Source organism: Crotalus tigris, unplaced genomic scaffold (genome assembly GCF_016545835.1).
Source record: "Crotalus tigris isolate CLP2741 ecotype Arizona unplaced genomic scaffold, ASM1654583v1 scf7180000018103.2265978, whole genome shotgun sequence".
Taxonomy (NCBI): domain Eukaryota; kingdom Metazoa; phylum Chordata; class Lepidosauria; order Squamata; family Viperidae; genus Crotalus; species Crotalus tigris.
Window position 1 is genome coordinate 104,138 of NW_024096824.1, and position 17,654 is coordinate 121,791.

General features: G+C 39.4%; 1 protein-coding gene across 4 annotated transcripts in view; it reads left to right on the forward strand.

The window, feature by feature from the left end:
• RAI14 (retinoic acid induced 14) overlaps positions 1 to 17,654 on the forward strand; it is a 111,288-nt gene that overhangs the window by 67,483 nt on the left and 26,151 nt on the right. For all 4 annotated transcript variants that reach the window (XM_039347857.1, XM_039347856.1, XM_039347859.1 and 1 more), the window contains exon 3: positions 3,554 to 3,684. In XM_039347857.1, the coding sequence (XP_039203791.1) occupies positions 3,554 to 3,684 (131 nt within the window). The remainder of the gene's footprint in view (positions 1 to 3,553; positions 3,685 to 17,654) is intronic.

Below are 17,654 nucleotides of genomic sequence, written 5' to 3' on the forward strand. Positions count from 1 at the left end.
AGGGTCTAGTAACTGATCAGATTAAAGTTGAGTAATAATAGGAAAAACAGTCTAGGATGTAAATTCTGGTAGGATTTTGATCTGGGCATCTATGTATATAGCCTATAATAGACAACCTACAACCCATTGGGTCATTCTTTGTCAATATTTACTTACCTGAAGAGGTAAACAGAATGACTACCGTTAGCTAAAGAAGCAGTGGGAGCAGGAGTGATGTCTGATTTTTGCCAGCTTCTTCAGTAACTTTGCTTCTGGGAAACTGGCAGGGATATTGGAAATCAGGATCACATGACTGCGGTTGACCCCTGCAGCAGCCACAAGTTTGCAAATACAGCTGGTCTAAAGATTCTTAAAATTACAATTCCAGGGGAATAATTGGTCCCAGATTTTGTTTGCTTAACTTGACACATTGAGGTATAGTTCCTTGATTCAAACAAGGAACTATACCTCAACCCCTGGGCCATGTTCCGGTACCAGGCTGCAGCCTGTTGGAAACGGCCATGCAAGGAGTGGGTGAGCAGGAGAAACTCCATTTGCACAAATGGAGCTTCATGAGCAAGTGTGTTTGTGTGCTGCTTGTGCTAAACCATCCCCCTTCCCCCACCCCCATTTTGGCTAACTAAAGATTAGACACAGATAGTAGTAGTAGTAGTGTAGTAGTGTTCAAATGTGAAGGAATGGACTAGGAAAGGGGTAAATTGGATGCACCAATTGAGCTTTTAATATTGCTTGTAGAGTACAGGCTTGAGAGCAAATGTAAGTATTGGCAAGCTCCTCTTAGGCTCTTTTCTTTCTTCCTGGCATCAGAGTAGATTAAAAACTTTCTTGGCTACTGAAAGCTTAAGGGAACAAATGCTTACTTTGCATCAGACATGAGGATGTTCAAATGCTAGGAAAACAATTCTCTGTATTCTCATTTAAAATGGGAAGCTTTTCCTTATAACTAATGCATGTGATGTTCTGGTCACTAATGCATGTGATGTTCTGGTCACTAGTAACAGCAAATGTGTTCCTTGGTTCATTTTTGGAGAGGAAAAGTGAACTTATAATAAAAGAAAATAACTATATTTGTCTAGGTGTTAATATATCTGGCAAATTTATGTGCTGCCTAATCCCGGTGGCTTAGATAGTTTAAAAGCAAAGCTCTGTTTAACACATAAAAACATTTGAAAATAGCATATAAATTCTGTGAGCATTTAGAAAAAAAAACCTGGAGCAAAAAGATCTCTTTTAAACTGACTGTAAAAAGAGGGCCAGCTTCAACTCCAAGTGGCAAGTTGTTCCAGGATATAGAACATATGTTTTAGAAAAGGCAGAATCTTTAATGGAGGTTGAGGGGCTGCAAAGTGCTCAATTAAAGACTTGGGAGCATACAATAAACTATATGGAATTAGATAGCCTTGCAGCGGGTAAGTTAATGAATGAAGCAGGTTGAAGAGTCACAGAATATTCTGCTAGGGTAACTTCCTCCCACATGTACCCAATTCCTGCAAAAGGCTCATTAATTGCTCCACGTTGAACTAATAGTTGGTGGTAACTGCCAAGTTGAACCTCAGCAGCTGGCTCATAGTAGCTTGTTCCAAAAAACTTTCTCATTTTCAGGTTTTGGCTTTTGTTTTTAAGCCACAGGGTTGGCTTACAACTGCAACATAATCTGTAGTTCATTAATAGCAATGAAACTCCCTTATGGATTAAAGTCAAGCCAAGCTGTCAAACAGCATTGTCTCACTGAATGTTACGAGGGTGGAAATATTAGTATAAATATTTACAACTTTTCTGCATCTGAAAGATTGGCACTGCCTTCTGTTTATAGAAAACCCAACTTGGATCAAGGCACCAAGGGGCGCCTTTCTTTCTGAAGGCTGAGTTTAATGTAGGCTTTGTGTTTGTTTTTGTGAATTGAAGATGCTTTCAAACAAAGGCATCTCCACCCTTAACTTTTCCATGTGGACCAACTTGCAAAAGGCCAGAGTACATGGGAAGTTTCTTCTCTAACATGTTTTGGCAGTCCACTTCCCGTGGATTCTTCTGGGTCAACAAGATAAAAAAATAACAGATTTGCTGCAAGATTCAGCTTTCAGAAATGCAACCTTCCAAATACTGCCTCTAAACAAATTGTGGGGAAGTAATTTTCTTGATTGTTACAGTTCTGTGTAATCTTAAAATAGGGATGTACAGCTAATTAGTTGCATGAAATTCAAAAATCTTTTTTATGGTCCATGATGATTCTCCAAATTGCTACACTAAAATTCAGTGGTCCACTAGCAATAACTGTGGTGAAATTTTCTGCAGTTACTCAAGAAGATGACATAAAATTGTTGATGATCCATTACTATCATCAGTCTAGAACAGGGCTTTTAAACCAGTGGTACGGTTACCACCTGTGGTAAATTGGCACCTGGCAGGTGGTATGCGACCATCCTAGACAAGTGGTAGCGGGGGAGGGGAATGAGCTGAAGCGGTGGCAGCACCGCACAAGCCTGAGCGAGAGATGGCTGGAGCTTCAGGGCTGTCAGGGCTCAGTGGAAGCGCCAGGATCAGCGCCGGGCTTCAGCTGGAGCTCGGCGCTAATCCTGGAGCTTCTGCAGAGCCCAGAAGAAGCACCGATCAGCTGGAATATTGCAGCATCTCCAGGGTCTTGTGATTTACATTCAAATGCTTGGCAACTGAGTCATATTTATGATGGTCACAGTGTCCCAGGGTCATGTGAAGTGACCAAAACCTGCTGCAACCACCCAGTAGATGGGGGGAATAAACACCAAACACCCCCCACCCCACCCCCGCTGCCAATCCTCAATAGAAATGCTCACAACAATAAAAACCTCGGACAGGAGGAAGAGCGCCGCCGGGTGGGAAGACAGGTGTCTTGCTCAGCTGTGGCTTGGGGGGCACTTTTTTCAGTGCCATTGTAACTTCGAACAGTCACTAAGCAAACTGTTGTAATCTGAGGACTACCTGTACTTTATCACTTCCCCCCCCTTTTTTTTGGGTCATCAGGTTTTTGACACCTTGCTAGGCGACTGGTGGTAGTCAGATGTTGCCCTATCCTAAAAGTGGTACAATGGGTGAAAAGGTTGAAAAACCCTGTTCTAGAAAACTTAAACAAGAAATGCATTTAAAGAAAGAGAAAAATCAGTGCTTAGGTTGCATACTTAGGACCATCAGTTCCTATCATTTCTTGAGATTTATCTCTCTCCGCCTAATAAAAAACCTCTACAGATTAAAATAAGTACCTTTATAATAAGATATCCTGTTAAGTACATAAAGGGGAAGAATATTAAGCAAAGGATCCACAAAGCTAAGCTTTATTGATTAATCCAAGACTCATTATAATAAACTTCTGTCCATTGTGATTAGCATAACCAGAAATAAATATGAAAGGGACAGTTGTCATTCTCATGATGATCCTGTCCCATGCAAGGACATGTACGAGCCAAATGTATCCAGAAATAATATTTAAGGTTGGGGTGAAGCCAACAGGAAACCTAAGTACCATTTAAGGAATACTTTATTCACTTTCTTAATACTCTGAAATTTTTTTTTTCTTTTACAGACCCATGAGTGGAATAAGAATGATGACCGACTCCTCCAAGCTGTGGATAATGCAGATCTGGAGAAAGTGGCTTCTCTTTTGGGCAAAAAGGGGGCCAGTGCAACCAAACATGACAGTGAAGGCAAGACTGCGTAAGTTGCCTTCACCTTCTCAGTTGAATAACAACGGGAGGGATATTTGGTTGAACCAGACCTCCAGATTCTCCGCTGTGCTGCTATAAATGTTTATGACAAAATTGATGAAAATTGGCTAGTTTCATTTCCCATCACTTTGCAACTTGAAATATAAGGAGAAATAGTCATAGAACAATTACTGTACATTCCGGCGTATAGGGCGACCCGGCGTATAAGACGACCCCCGACTTCGACGTCGAGTTGCAAGATGATTGACATCGAGTTGCATGCCTAGAAAGTCGTCTTATACGCCGGAAACTACCAGTATTTCCGGCGTATAAGACGACCCCCGAGTTTGGCGCCTGTTTCAACGCTCTCAAAAGTCGTCTTATACACCAGAATATACGGTAAAAACGGCAACTGCAACCAAAAAAAGAGGTCCCTGCTGGTGAGGAAAAGTTTGTGTAGGGGAGGGGAGATGAAAATCTTGGAATCAGAAGTTGGAATTAGCGCCAACCCCTTTGGGCCATGATGCATCTGTGCTATGATGCATCTGCTACAGTCCTTAACTCTCCCTTTAATTGCATTAGAGGACTTGGCCATCAAAAGGTGACCCACTTATAGTTGAACAGATCGTTTATATTTATGAATGAAGGCAAACATATGAGTCCCAGGATAATGATGCAGGATCCAACCTGGATCAGTCACCGGGACCAGACATTTAGTCTTCTGAGCTTTCAGACTTGTGCTAGGCGCCATCCTCAGGGAACTTCTCTGGTGAAAAAGAAATTCTCCGAGGATGGGTTCCAGGATGAGTCCATGAGCTCAGAAGACTAAACCTCTGATCCCAGTGGCCGACTCAGATTGGATCCTGTTTATATTTAGCTTGAGTTTTTGGTTGCTCAAACTAGACTGATCCGACTCAGATTGGATTCTGTAAAAAGTTAGTTGGAACAATAGCTTGCAAAGTGAAAAAGAGTATCGTTGAAAGAACAAATGAGACACATGTTTTCAAATGAGATGAGATGATCTACTGCCATTTTATGCTCCTTCCCCACCTCCAGGGTATTTTCCAAGATTACTTTTTTCCTTATTTATCCAATAACACATGGAGCCACCGAGATAAGTAGCTAGAGCAGTGTTTCTCAACCTTTGACAATTTTAAGATATGTGGAGCTCATATCTGCATACCTAGCATGGTTGGGGCTGGGGAATTCTGGAAGTTGAAGTCCATTCATTTTAAAGTTGCTAAGATTGAGAGCTAGGGAGATATCGAGATGAAGTCTTGATGGATAGAAAGGGGAGCCTTCTTCTGTTAGTATTTTCTCTTTATGCATTCAAACTAGGCTTATGCAAAAGTCCTAATTTAATAGGCATAAGTGCAGAAACATGTAGCACCTGACGGGAACATCTTCAATAGATGTATTTATTCCACAGCTCCCTCTGCAGCTGATACATAGGCCTAGGAAAAGATATTTTCAACGTATATTTTCCAAATCATGTTTTCCCTTCAGATCCGGAGCTTTGCACTGTCTTAATAAGTAGAGCCCACTCATTTTGCCCTGAGACTAATTCACTTTTGGATATGTGTAGGATGTGGAATGTGTCATTCTGTCTGTATTGAATAACATTAAAATTAATTTTGCTTTAAAAAAAATGAACTAGTGTCAATCTGGACATTCATCCTCATTCTCCAGATAGCTGTCTGTGTTCCAGTTTGAATTCTGATAGCTCGTGCAGAATGTGTTGTGTTTCTCTTTCTTCTTTCTTTAAAGACAAAAATAATACAAATAGTTCCAATACTGAAAGCTACAGAAAGAATTGATTTCACTGGGCACTTCAAAAATAGCTTACAGTTTCAAGTCCCTTGATAAAAGAAAAGCCCTCTGAATTATATAAGTGAGTTGGAAAAAAGGAAGCAGCCAAGATGAGATGACTCTGGGCAATTTATGGCAAAGTCTGAAGCTGAAAAACAGAGCGTGCTCTCTTTGTTTACAGAACCACGTTCTTGGCTAATTCTCACTTGCTCTGAATTTGCTTTTGCTGTGTCCAGTTTCTGTTTGGGTGAAGAAATGAAATTACGTCTTTGAGTGACCTGAACTTGAAAGCTCTAATGTAGCTTCAAATTTCCCAAATAAGGCTTCCTCCACATCATAAAATGGCACTACAGGACCTACTTATCCGTTTATTATGTTTCAGAAGAGAGAAAATGGGAAATGGATTGAGTGTCTGTAACAGCCGGAGTGGGACAATTTGCCATGGCCAACTAGCCATGGTCAATTCGCTGCAGGACAATTCAATAATTCAATTTAATTATTCAAAACAATTTAAAAATTATTTTAATTTTTATCATTCACACTTCATTTTGTCCTCCCTTTTGCATCCTTTCTTTAATGATTCTATTCCACATTTTTTTTCAATATTACTCTTGCCCTGTAGTGAGTTGTCCCACAGCGAGTTGGCCATGGTGAGTTGTCACATAATGAGATGGCCATGGCGGGTTGTCGTAGACTTTCTGTTTGAAGAAATGAAATTACATCTTTGATCTGAATTTGAGTTTTTAACAGGAGAGAAACTGGGAAATGGGTTGAGTGTCCATAACAGCCAGAATGGGACAACTCCCCATGGCCAAATCGCTGCAGGACAATTCAACAATTCAATTTAATTATTTAAAATAATTTTAAAAATATTTTCATCTTTGTCATTCACATTTCATTTTGTCCCTCCGTTTGCATCCTTTCTTTAATGATTCTGTTCCACCATTTCTTTGATATTAGTGTGGCTCTTGTCCCATAATGAGTTGACGCACGGCGAGTTGGCCGTGATGAGTTGTCCTGCAGTGATTTGACTGTGGCGAGTTGCCCTAGATCTTATAACAGGTTCCTTTAAACTGTATCCTGCTCGTGTATTGAACTGCACTTTGAGAATGATGGGACTAATAGTCCCAAATATCTGCAGGGTATCTGACTGGTGAAAGCTTTTTGAAGACGGTGGGTTGATCCTGTTCTTAACCATTGGCAGACTGAAGCAACCATCTCAGACAATAGATCTTGGTTGTCATGAAAACACAGCAGGCTCCTGAGTTACATAATGTACAGATATTTTAGAGTCCAAAATGGGAAAGAGTGTTTATGTGATTTTGTGGCTCATATTCCAAAGTAATGTGCTGTTTGTTATAAATCTTGTTTCAGGACAAGAGTGCCTCCATTCGCTCCTCTATCTTAAGCAGCAAGGGAACTTAGGACCCAGATTCAAAGTTCTGGCAATTGGCCCCCCCTTGTGGTCCCATGACCAAACTTTGGATGCATTTATGGCCATGTGCAGCATCCCACAGTTATGTGACTGTGTTTTATGATAGTTTTCCCAAAACTCAGCACTTCCAGGTTTTGGAAAAACCACACCCTTGGTGAACTTAAACTTGAGTTTGTTTAACAACTGTGGTGATTGGGTTAACTATCACCACAAAAAAAAGGTTGCAGAATTGGGTCGGTCACATTTTACTACTATTGTGACATACAACCATAATGAACAAGTTTCATTATGATCATATGTTAAGGACTACCTGTATAGTAATTTTAAGTCATCTGCTTTTTATCACATTCAATTTCCACTGGAATGGGACTGAGAAGGATGAATGGTCACTTGCATACATATCTTCATGTATATTTTTTATTATTTTTTTCCTTTCTATAGTCTATTATCTTTAGGATAAGATGGCTTTCCATCTTGATCAATGGTTCTGAGCCTACCTGGAGTTACAGAGAGAAAAGTATTAATACAGCTTTCTTCAGCCGAGAAGCTTTCAAATGTATTGGATTTCAGTTCCATTATTCCCAGCCAGCATAGATATGCTGCTTTGGGATTATGAGAATCAAAGTCCCTCTCTCTTGGACTTCGCCACGAGGTTAAATAAGGTTAATTCATAAATTATTGGTACTGCAGAAATGGCACTTTTACTTGGCTGAATTCTGCAGAAAAAGTGCCCATAAAATGGTCACAATCTCAGGCTGAGTCTTTTTATACAGATGCTAGTGCCAGCTGTGCTGGCTATGAATTCTGTAACTAATTCCAGTACATCTGCAAGTTCCCCAAGTTGGGAAATTTTGGATGGAATGGGGATTGCTGAATCAGATAATACAAACCCTTTGTGCAATATTCTATTCTCTTTCATGGCTTTCTACTCAGGGAGATGAGTTTACAAGAATAGAATAGAAAAATAGGAATAGGAATAGAATAGAAATAGGAATAGAATAGAATAGAATAGAATAGAGCTAGAAGGGACCTTGGAGGTCTTCTAGTCCAGCCCCCCACTCAAGCAGGAGAACCTATACCATCTCAGACAAGTGACTGTCCAGTCTCTTCTTAAAAACTTCCAGTGACGGAGAACCCATGATTTCTGAAGGCAAGCTGTTCCACTGGTTAATTGTCCTCACTGTTAGGAATTTTCTCCTTAATTCCAGGTTGCTTCTCTTTTTGATTAGTTTCCAGCCATTGTTTCTTGTCCTGCCCTCTGGTGCTTTGGAGAATAATCTGACCCCCTCTGCTTTGTGGCAGCCTCTCAGATACTGGAATACTGCTATCGTGTCAACCCTATTACTTCTTTTCTTTAGATTGGCCAAACCCAAGTCCTGAAGCCATTCTTCATATGTTTTAGTCTCCAGCCCTTGGATCATCTTAGTTGCTCTTCTCTAAGCTTGTCTGTTTTGGTTAAGCTCAGTTCTCAGCAGGGTTTTTGTTTGTGTGTGACCATTCTTTCCCCCAATTCTCTGGTATGTACAGAGAATTGATTAGGAGGAGAGATGAAGCACATAGTTTCTCACTTTCTCCTGAACTTCAGAGATACCCAGAACTCCAGCAAATCTGAATCTCTCTGAAATCTAGTTATATCTAAACAGACGTCACCAAGAGAGGGTTTTTTTTAGAAGTGTTTCTAGGACCAACATCAGGTAATATTGATGTTCCTATTTCATCCAAGATCTGTCTCTAAAAATTACACCAAGAACATCTTGGCATATATTGTAACTCTAAATTAATCCAGTCTTCTCCAACATGGTGCTTTTCAGCTCCAGCCAATCTTGGCATCAAACATGCTGGATGGGTGGTAGTGGAATTGTAACCCAGCACATGGTGTACGTTGCACCTTGGAAAAGTTGTATTAAGCTTTAGAATACCTTAAATAGGGTGTTCTTTTTTCATTCTGCTCTTGAATCACTTTTTAAGCCCAACATACTTGTTAGGGGATTTTCAATTGCCCTTGTCCTTTTTTTTGGCAAACAGTTGCCAAACATGGTTGGGGAAAAAAAACAGCCTGTAAATCAATTGCCTGATAGTTAAACTGAAAGAAAAAAAAGTCAGTTTTTTCCTTCCTAAGGCGATTTGAAGCTAGAGGTTCATTGCCTGATGTAATTTTGTTAAAGCAACAATAATCGACTCTATAAAGTTTTCTTATGCTCTAAGCTGATTAATCCATTACTCTCTTTGGTGTAGAGCGTAGCACAGCTGCTCAACAAATTGGAAATGGCATTAAGGTTACTTTACAAAGCATAAATCAGAGTTTAGATTTAGTTAGTGGATTCCTGGCTTGTTATATATGAACCACAGATCATTTTTTTAAAAAAAAAAACCTTCAGCCAATGTCTAAACAAACAAGGTTCAAATCCTGTGCTTTTTCTGGTTTGATTGCAATTTATTGTAAATTGTTGCTAATGTGTTATAACAGTTTTAAATATTCTAAATTAAAGTAAGCTGGCTGGCTTCTATGAAAAGTGGGCAGAAAGTATTGTAGTTCATATTATTCAGAGGGATGTTCTTGCTCCATGTAAAATTAAATTATGGTTTACCACATGTGAACTAGCCCTTTACATGTACTTTTTAAAGTAAGTTAAAATAGGAAGATGGACTTAAATGTGATACACGTGCACATACAGATCAACAGATCAGCCTCTATGTAAATGTTCTTGTAGATCAGGGGTGTCAAACTGCTGGCCCGCGGGCCGGATGCATCATAGCAAAACCACGCCCATCCCATTGCCAGCAATGGCAAAAAAAGTTGCGATACATCGTGACATGTCATGTGATGTTGCTAGTTTGACACTCCTTTTGTAGATGAAAGCTAAGCTTGGCTCTTTCTAGGAAGTTGGGTATCTTCAAGAGTTTTTAAAATTATTGCCTGAAACTATTGTAATAGTTTGTATATTTTCTACCAAGTTTTCCAAAAATACATAGCTTCTTTGGAAGCCGAAAGGGAATTCAATGCGGAATGCATTGAATGGAGCTGGTGTTAACGATTTATTTCTTGAATTTATATCCCACCTTTGCTCCAAAATGTGAGAATGGCATAGATAGCAATTCTTCTTCCATTTTCCCAACAACAACCTGTGAGATAACTTAGGATGAAAATATTTGTCTCAAAGTTATGATGTGAGTTTCTGTGACTGGGTACCCGCAGTCCAGGTTCAACCCCTTACAGGTAGTCCTTGACTTACAACCACAATGAAGCTCAGAATTTCAGTTGTAAATTGTTTTGCATATAAGTTGACACACCACAACTGTCTTTATAACAGTTGTAAAGCAAGTCAGCATGGTTGTAAAGTGAATCAGGTGGTCAGTATGTAAATCCGACATATTCAGCGGGTGTTTTCTGTTGCAGTCATGTGATCTTGGGATGCTGCAACCAGTCCTAAATGCAAACTGGTTGCCAAGGGCCTGAAATGCAATTATGTAACTATGATAGGAGGGGTGCAACAGATGTAATTTTGACAACAGGTTATAACAGGGGTGTCATGCCAAAACCGCACCTACCCCATTGCCGGCAATGGAAAAAAAGTCACAATACGTTGCGACACATCATGTGACATTGCGAGTTTGACACCCCTGGGTTAAAAGTAGCTCTTGAAAACTCCATTGTAACTTCAAACAATCATTAAGTGACTGGGTCATAAGTTGAGGCCTGTCTGTAATCACCATTAATTCCTAAACTACCTTTAAAAAGAATAGAGTAGGAAGAGAAAATTGTGCTACAACTTTCTTCTTTAAATGGAGCCATAAATGTTGGTGCTGGAAATGATCAAACTCACCCAGAAGTCTCACGTTGCAGTATGATAAAATTAGACTTGGGTTTTATGTATTTTGCTATTAGAATCCATTTCAGGGTTGTAAAAAATATTTGAAAGTTAAAGAAAGTGAACCTAGAGGATGACAAAATTCTCTTACGGTAGCCACTCTCATAAAAGTTTTAGGCCTAAATGGTGCTTGTTTCTTGATCTGGTCTGATAGGACTGACAAAATCAGAGCCCTGCAATTCCTTTGAAAGCGCCAATTCATAATAAGTGCATCTTTTGTCAGGCTTACATATTGCAATGCAAAGCATCTCTTTCTTAGAATTTGCAGTTATTCCAGGAACAAGAAATAGCTTATTCCTGTGTATTAATAATAGTAAAACTGTTTTCAATTCATAGGGCAGCAGTATCGCCATTTGCACCTCACTTGGTGTCCAAGAGACTCTTGTACATTAAGAATGTAAGAAATGTAATCAAAAATGTATTGGAAGTTGGCAGAGTACACAGTAGAACAGCAATCTCTGCAGCATCCTTTATTTCCAGGAATGTCTCTGAGCTCCATAGGTTCTCTTAGGAAATAGTTGGCTGCCTTCCAAGTCATTAGTAAAAAACGGTTCCACGTGTTCATATTAAAAAGCAAAAGTAAGTTGAGGTAGCCAAGAACATCCTACTAGAGAAAACTATATAGGATTAGCTGGGCAGCATCCCTACCTGTTTGTCAGGATCTGTCAGTGCTAATTATTACCTCTTTTTTGTTGTTGTTGTTTTAAGTCTGTAGTTAGGGATCAAGTTTCTGGAAATGTTCCACATGCTCATAATGCTGATTTTTTTTTTTTAATCTTTTCGTAAAGTAAAAGTGGAACATGTTCTCAGGTTTGCTCTGTACTTCATAATTAAACAATATATAAATTCATGTGACTGCATGAAGAATGCTATTTTTATCAAAACACTCTCCTCCTCCCCGCCTCCCCAATAATTTATCTTTAACAGAGTAAATTAATTGTTAATATATTAACAGAGAATTCATTATTTGAAAGTAGACAAATGTTTTTTCTCCCTGCTCTTCCTTCTAATTTCAGAGTCAACTTTCTTCCTTTCTTTTCTAGTATCTATTGCAATTTTTGCTAATGTCTTGATTATGGAACCTATTTTAACCCTGGAAGTTTTCCACTTGTACAGATACATATTTTCAGTCTTAGTGTCCACATCATGTCTTGATCTAACTCTGAAGAACAGTTCATTGTCCCACTTGCAGAAGAGTGTCTTTTTTCAGATGTGGAAAAATTTACCCATAATACATTATGGATAAACAACTGGTTTTAAACAAGCCAGCTTCATAGCACCATAAAGCAAGTTGTGTTTCAGATAAAATTTAGTTCATATTACCCATAGTTTATTCTGTTCAGGCAACATAAACCACAGGCAATTGGTAATAAAACATTCTGAACTTGTCAGGTGTATTAATAGCAATAGTACTTAGACTTATATACTGATTCATAGTGCTTTACAGCCCTCTCTAAGCAGTTTACAGAGTCAGCATATTGCCCCCAACAATCTGGGTCCTCGTTTGACTGACCTGGAAAGGATGGAAGGCTGAGTCAACCTTGAGCTGGTGAGACTCAAACTGTCAAACTAGTGGCAGCCAGGAGTCAGCACAAGTAACCTGCAGTACTGCATTCTAACAACTGCACCACCATTAAAAGAAGAAGGGAGCCTGAAGTTTTCATGAAATATAGTATTTCTGTTAATAGGCAGTCATGGTTTACTGAAATGCCTACATGTAGACAATAATGATTAGTTGAAAATGAGAGATACATTCTGATGTCTTAGTCATGTCTATAAGGAAATAGAATTTCTTGAATCTAAGAATTATTCATGCTATAATTATGGTGGAACAATAGGAACAAACTGGTACTGGATCATGTTGCGTTCTTGCTATTTTGGTCTTAATTAGGATTGTTTTTATACATGCTGCTTCTTTTTTTCTTCTTCCGTTTCTTGCCCTCATTCCAATTTGCCATGCAGAAGTTTGGGTGTCTGCCAATGATCACTTAAAAATCTGACGTAAATTGCTTAGAATCATAGAATTGGAAAGGTCCTTGGAGACCATCTAGTCCCTAACTTCCGGGCCACGGCCCACTACCAGGCCATGGCCTATTTGCAACTCATGTGAGCAGCAGGCCTGTGCACATGTGCATGCGTGAGTGTGCTGGCCCGCCACTCATGAGGCCTGGTTCTTCTCTACCTCTCCGCCCAGCCAAGCCGCAAAGGTTGGGGACTGCTGATCTAGTCCAAACCCCTGCTCACTGCAGGATCCACCAAAGGACTTCAGACAGATGATATCTATTTAAAAACTCTGGCAAAGAACAACTCCTTTGACAACTCAACCCTTTGTCTTCGTCTGGCAGCTGTTCCACTGGCTGTCATATACATTTGATAGAGGTAGTCCTCAACTTACAACTACAATTGGGATCAGGATTTCTGCTTCTGTTACTAAGCAAGATTGTTGTTAAATGAGTCACACCCTGTTTTACAACCTTTTTGGCCACAGTTAAGTTAATTACCAAAGTTGTTAAGTGAATCATGGCATCATTAAGCAAATCCAGCTTCCCCCATTGCCTTTGCTTGTTGGAAGCCAGCTAGGAAAGTAGCAAATGGCAATCACATTTACACAGCAACCATGGTAAACACTCACTTGTTGCCAAGAATTCAGATTTTGACCACATGACCATAGGGATCTTGCGACAGCCATAAGTGCAAGGACTGGTTATAAGTCTCCTTTTCCAGTGCCATTGTAACTTCGAACGGTCACTAAATGAATGGTTCTAAGTCAATACTACCTGTATACCAAACGGCTGCCAATGAAAAAATGTTGAATTGAGGTAGAATCTGTTTAGCTGTACTGTACAGTTAGTCCTTGACTTATGACCACAATTGAGCCCCAAATTTCTGTTGTTAAGTGAGACATTAGTTGTTTTGCCCCGTTTTGCAACATTTCTTATCACAGTTGCTAAGTGAATCACTGCAGTTATTAAGTTAGTAACCCAGTAGTTAATTAAATCTGGGTTCCCCATTGACTTTGCTTATCAGAAGGTCTCAAAAGGTGATCATGTGATCCTAGGACATTGCAGCCATCATAAATATGAACCAGTTGCCAAACAACTGAATTCTGATCACATGGCGATAGGGATGCTACAAAGGTCGTAACTATGAAAAGCGGTCATAGGTCACTTTTTTTAGTGCCATTGTAACTTTGAATAGTCACCAAATGAACTGTGGTTAATTTACTCTCTTACATGTGTGAGACAACTCTGCACACCACAATCAAGGAATGGGGGAAGATCCTTTTGTAAACGGATCCTAAGAAAAATCAGTTCCATGTTATTGCATTCCCTAGTTGAGTCATAACTGGTTTAGAAGCCAAGCAAAGTCTGTTGACTTTTCTGAAGTTATGGGACAAATGAAGACTTTAAGCAAGAGAGGAAGTGAAAGGCATTCACCTCTCTTCAAAGGCCACAAGCACATAAGACAGAGCTGTCTCCATGGCAGCTGAGGAAGGCCCTCTGCTTTGATAAATAGTTTGTCTTGGTTTTAGGAGCGATAAGCCATGTAAAGAAATCTTTGTAGGGGTCTCGGTTTCTCTAGTTTTATCACTGCTGCTGGAGAGGCGCTGACATCATTGCATCTTTATTTCTGCAATTTCATTTGTCTGTGAAAGCTGTAGATCATTAAGTTGTTGGCAAATTAATCCTGATTTCTTGAAAGATTCTGAAGCTTTGCATCAGGAAAAGAAGAGGGAAGAAATAATGCTGTTTTCTCTCAGAACAAGCCTCTAGTCCAGTGGTTCTCAACCTGTGGGGTCAAACAACCATTTCATGGGAGTCGCCAAACAAGGCTGTCCACCATTTTTTCCCCCTTTTCTTTGGCCACGTCCCTGGCACCTGGTGATGTATAAGTGGTTGGGGGTCACCACAACATGGGGAACTGTATTATGGGGTCGCGGCATTAGAAAGGTTGAGAACCACTGCTCTAGTCCAATGTGTGGATTTCAACTCCCAGAATTCCCTAGCCAACAGGGAATTCTGGGAGTCAAAGTCCACAAATCTTTAGTCCACATTGAATGTTCGTTTACAGTAAATTTCATATGATGCTATTGCAAATAAATATATCCTAATCAGTAGTTAATGTAAAGCAAATGGTGTGCTTAGTAGCTTGGAATAGCCTTTTGGGGTCCTTGTAGCAACTGCTATCTGTTTCCGTCTACACAACAGAGTTCTGGCCACAAAGGTTCATTTGCCAAAGATATGAAGAGCAGCTGATTTGGTGACTTTTGATCACCTCTGCTGTTAACAGAGACTAGTGTCATCCATGAGCTGAAAAAGATCCTAAAATACCAATAAAAGAAAATATTTGTAGCTCAGGATTGAAATTAGGGAGTCCTTGGTGATCTCTCAGCTTGGTGGTTTTCTTGCAGACATTTCCTTATCCAAACAAGGTAACATCATTAGTATAAGGTGTTACCTAGTTTGTGTAATGAAACTTGTGCAAGAAAACAATCAGGATCAGATAGCACTAAGGACCCCTCAGATCCTAAAATCTCATAGAGTTTGAGAGTCCCATCCTGAGACTGAGATCTTATCTAAGAAAAAAAATCTTATTTGAGGAATAAGATTTGGTGATGATGTGAGATTTTATTTTCATGTTTTATTAGGAGGTTGCACTCCCCAGCATCTGCAGCAAACCAGTCTATGACCCAATCTCTGGCAGTTCTCATCAGTAATTTGACTCCACTGATAAATCTGGTTAGGAGGTCTTTAGATCACCTACTCTATGATGAGAAAATAGAGTTCATTATCCGTTATGTTGCCCTCTAAATAATTTTTGCATTATGAACAAGCAAAGTACCTTTTACCTGGTGTTTAAATTCCAGAAAGGGAAGTTCATGTATTTTATGCACATTTTACCAGCAGGCTTTTTGTTTGTCTCTAAAATTCATTACAGTGAAATGTGTTACACTTGGCACAGTTTGTTTCACAAACAGAGAAGTTGGCATGAAGATTACATCTGTCACTGCTTTAGCCAAACTGTTGCTATGCAAGTATTTTAATTAAGGCAGATACTGCTGAAATATAAACTCCCCTGAAGTGTGGTTTGCACGTTTCTACCACAAGATATCTCTATCTTGCGTATGTCTTTTTAGTCTAATATATTTTATTTTGTTTGGAAGTTTAGAAGCTAGGCTGTTGGTGAGGACGTGGTCTTTTCCCTAACCATCCATGTTTAAATAGTTCAGGGAACATTTCATGGGAACAAACTGTTTTAAAAATTCATCCTGTTGATGCCTTGGTAAACAATTTTGTGTTCTTGGTCATTATTCCTCATATACAGTCAAAAACATTTTTTCAGGGAGTTCTAAATGTATTTTGTAAATTCCTTTGCTTGTGTATAGACCTGTTTATAGCACAGAATTGCTTGTGTGAATTTTTTTCATGTTTGAAAACACACTACTAGAAAAACAAGGTTCTCACAAGCCCAGGTTTGCCATATTGTGTGTGTTGGGAACCAGAGCATTAGACATGAAGAAGCATTATCATAAATTGTTTCTCTATAATAAAACCCCCCTCCTCAAAGGTGCTTTTTCAAAAGGCAACTGGATAATGTTTTTTTTCCCTTGAGGAAGAAGAAATTTCATTTTTCATCCAAGAAGCTTCATCAGTTCTGTCTGGATGGAAGGATTAATTCTGACAAAATGTTGGGCGTGGTGGAAGGATTATATTTCTTTGCAATTATGTTAGCACTCCCTGAGAGCCATTGAGGCCACTTGGGGGGTGTATCTGTGCCCCCAGGTGGCCTCAATGGCTCTCAGAGAGAGTGCTAATGACCAGGATGACTGCAAAGCAATATACTCTTTCCACCACCACCCAACATCCTATCAGAACTAATCTTTCCATTCCCCCTCCCTACCATCCAGCCAGAATTGATGAAACTTCTTGGATGAGAAGCGAAACTTCTTCTTCCTTAAAAGAAAAAAAAAAGCATAGTTCAGTTGCCTTTAAAAAGGACTTTTGACCTGGAATGACTGAGAATTTCCCTAGACATAAAATCCCTTCCATTTCCCATGGAATACCAGGTGCCAAAACTGCTGCCATTATATAATACTCACTCTCTCTGAGGGGCTGATAAAATGCCTATGATGAAGAGAACATTCTATAAATTTGAAGAGATGGACTGTACAATAGTTGAAAAATGTTTGTGAGACATACAGGTTAGCCTTTAGAACACTTGAGAGCTTCTATTCTTTCTGCCACAAATTAACATAGCCATTTGGAAACAGGATACAGCAAGGCCTCCTTTAGCGACCACAGTTGACACCATCAACTTGATGGAACATCTCTCAAAAAAACAAGGCTTGTTAAATGCAAGGATTGGTGGCAAAGTTGTTTTCATCACTGTCATAACTGCAAATAGTCACAAAGTCAGGGCTACCTGTACAAACATATATTTCTACATAAACCAGAATTTAGACTGACATTTTATTGGAGTTAAATGTTTTAATCTTTATTTACTTGTATACATAAACCATTTTGGGAGAGCTTCCACATATAAGATAGCTTAGAAATCATGCTGATATCTGTTTGGAGAAAAGAATTGGTTTGACAACAGGATATCATTTAGAATTATAGGTTTCACTGGAAGCAAATATGTAGTGTCCTATAGTTTTCAGCATCCTGATTATCTTTGTACGTAGACTTATATCAGAGGCGTCCTTGGTGCTCTCTGGGCTTGATTATTTCTTTTCAGAGTGCTCTGTTTGTACTCTGTTTGCACTGAAGACATCTGCAAGGAAGTGGGGAGTGGGGTTTGCTCTCTGTTTTATATATAGTAGCTTGACCTGCCAGTATTAGTGGGAGTGATGTTTTCTCCTTGATA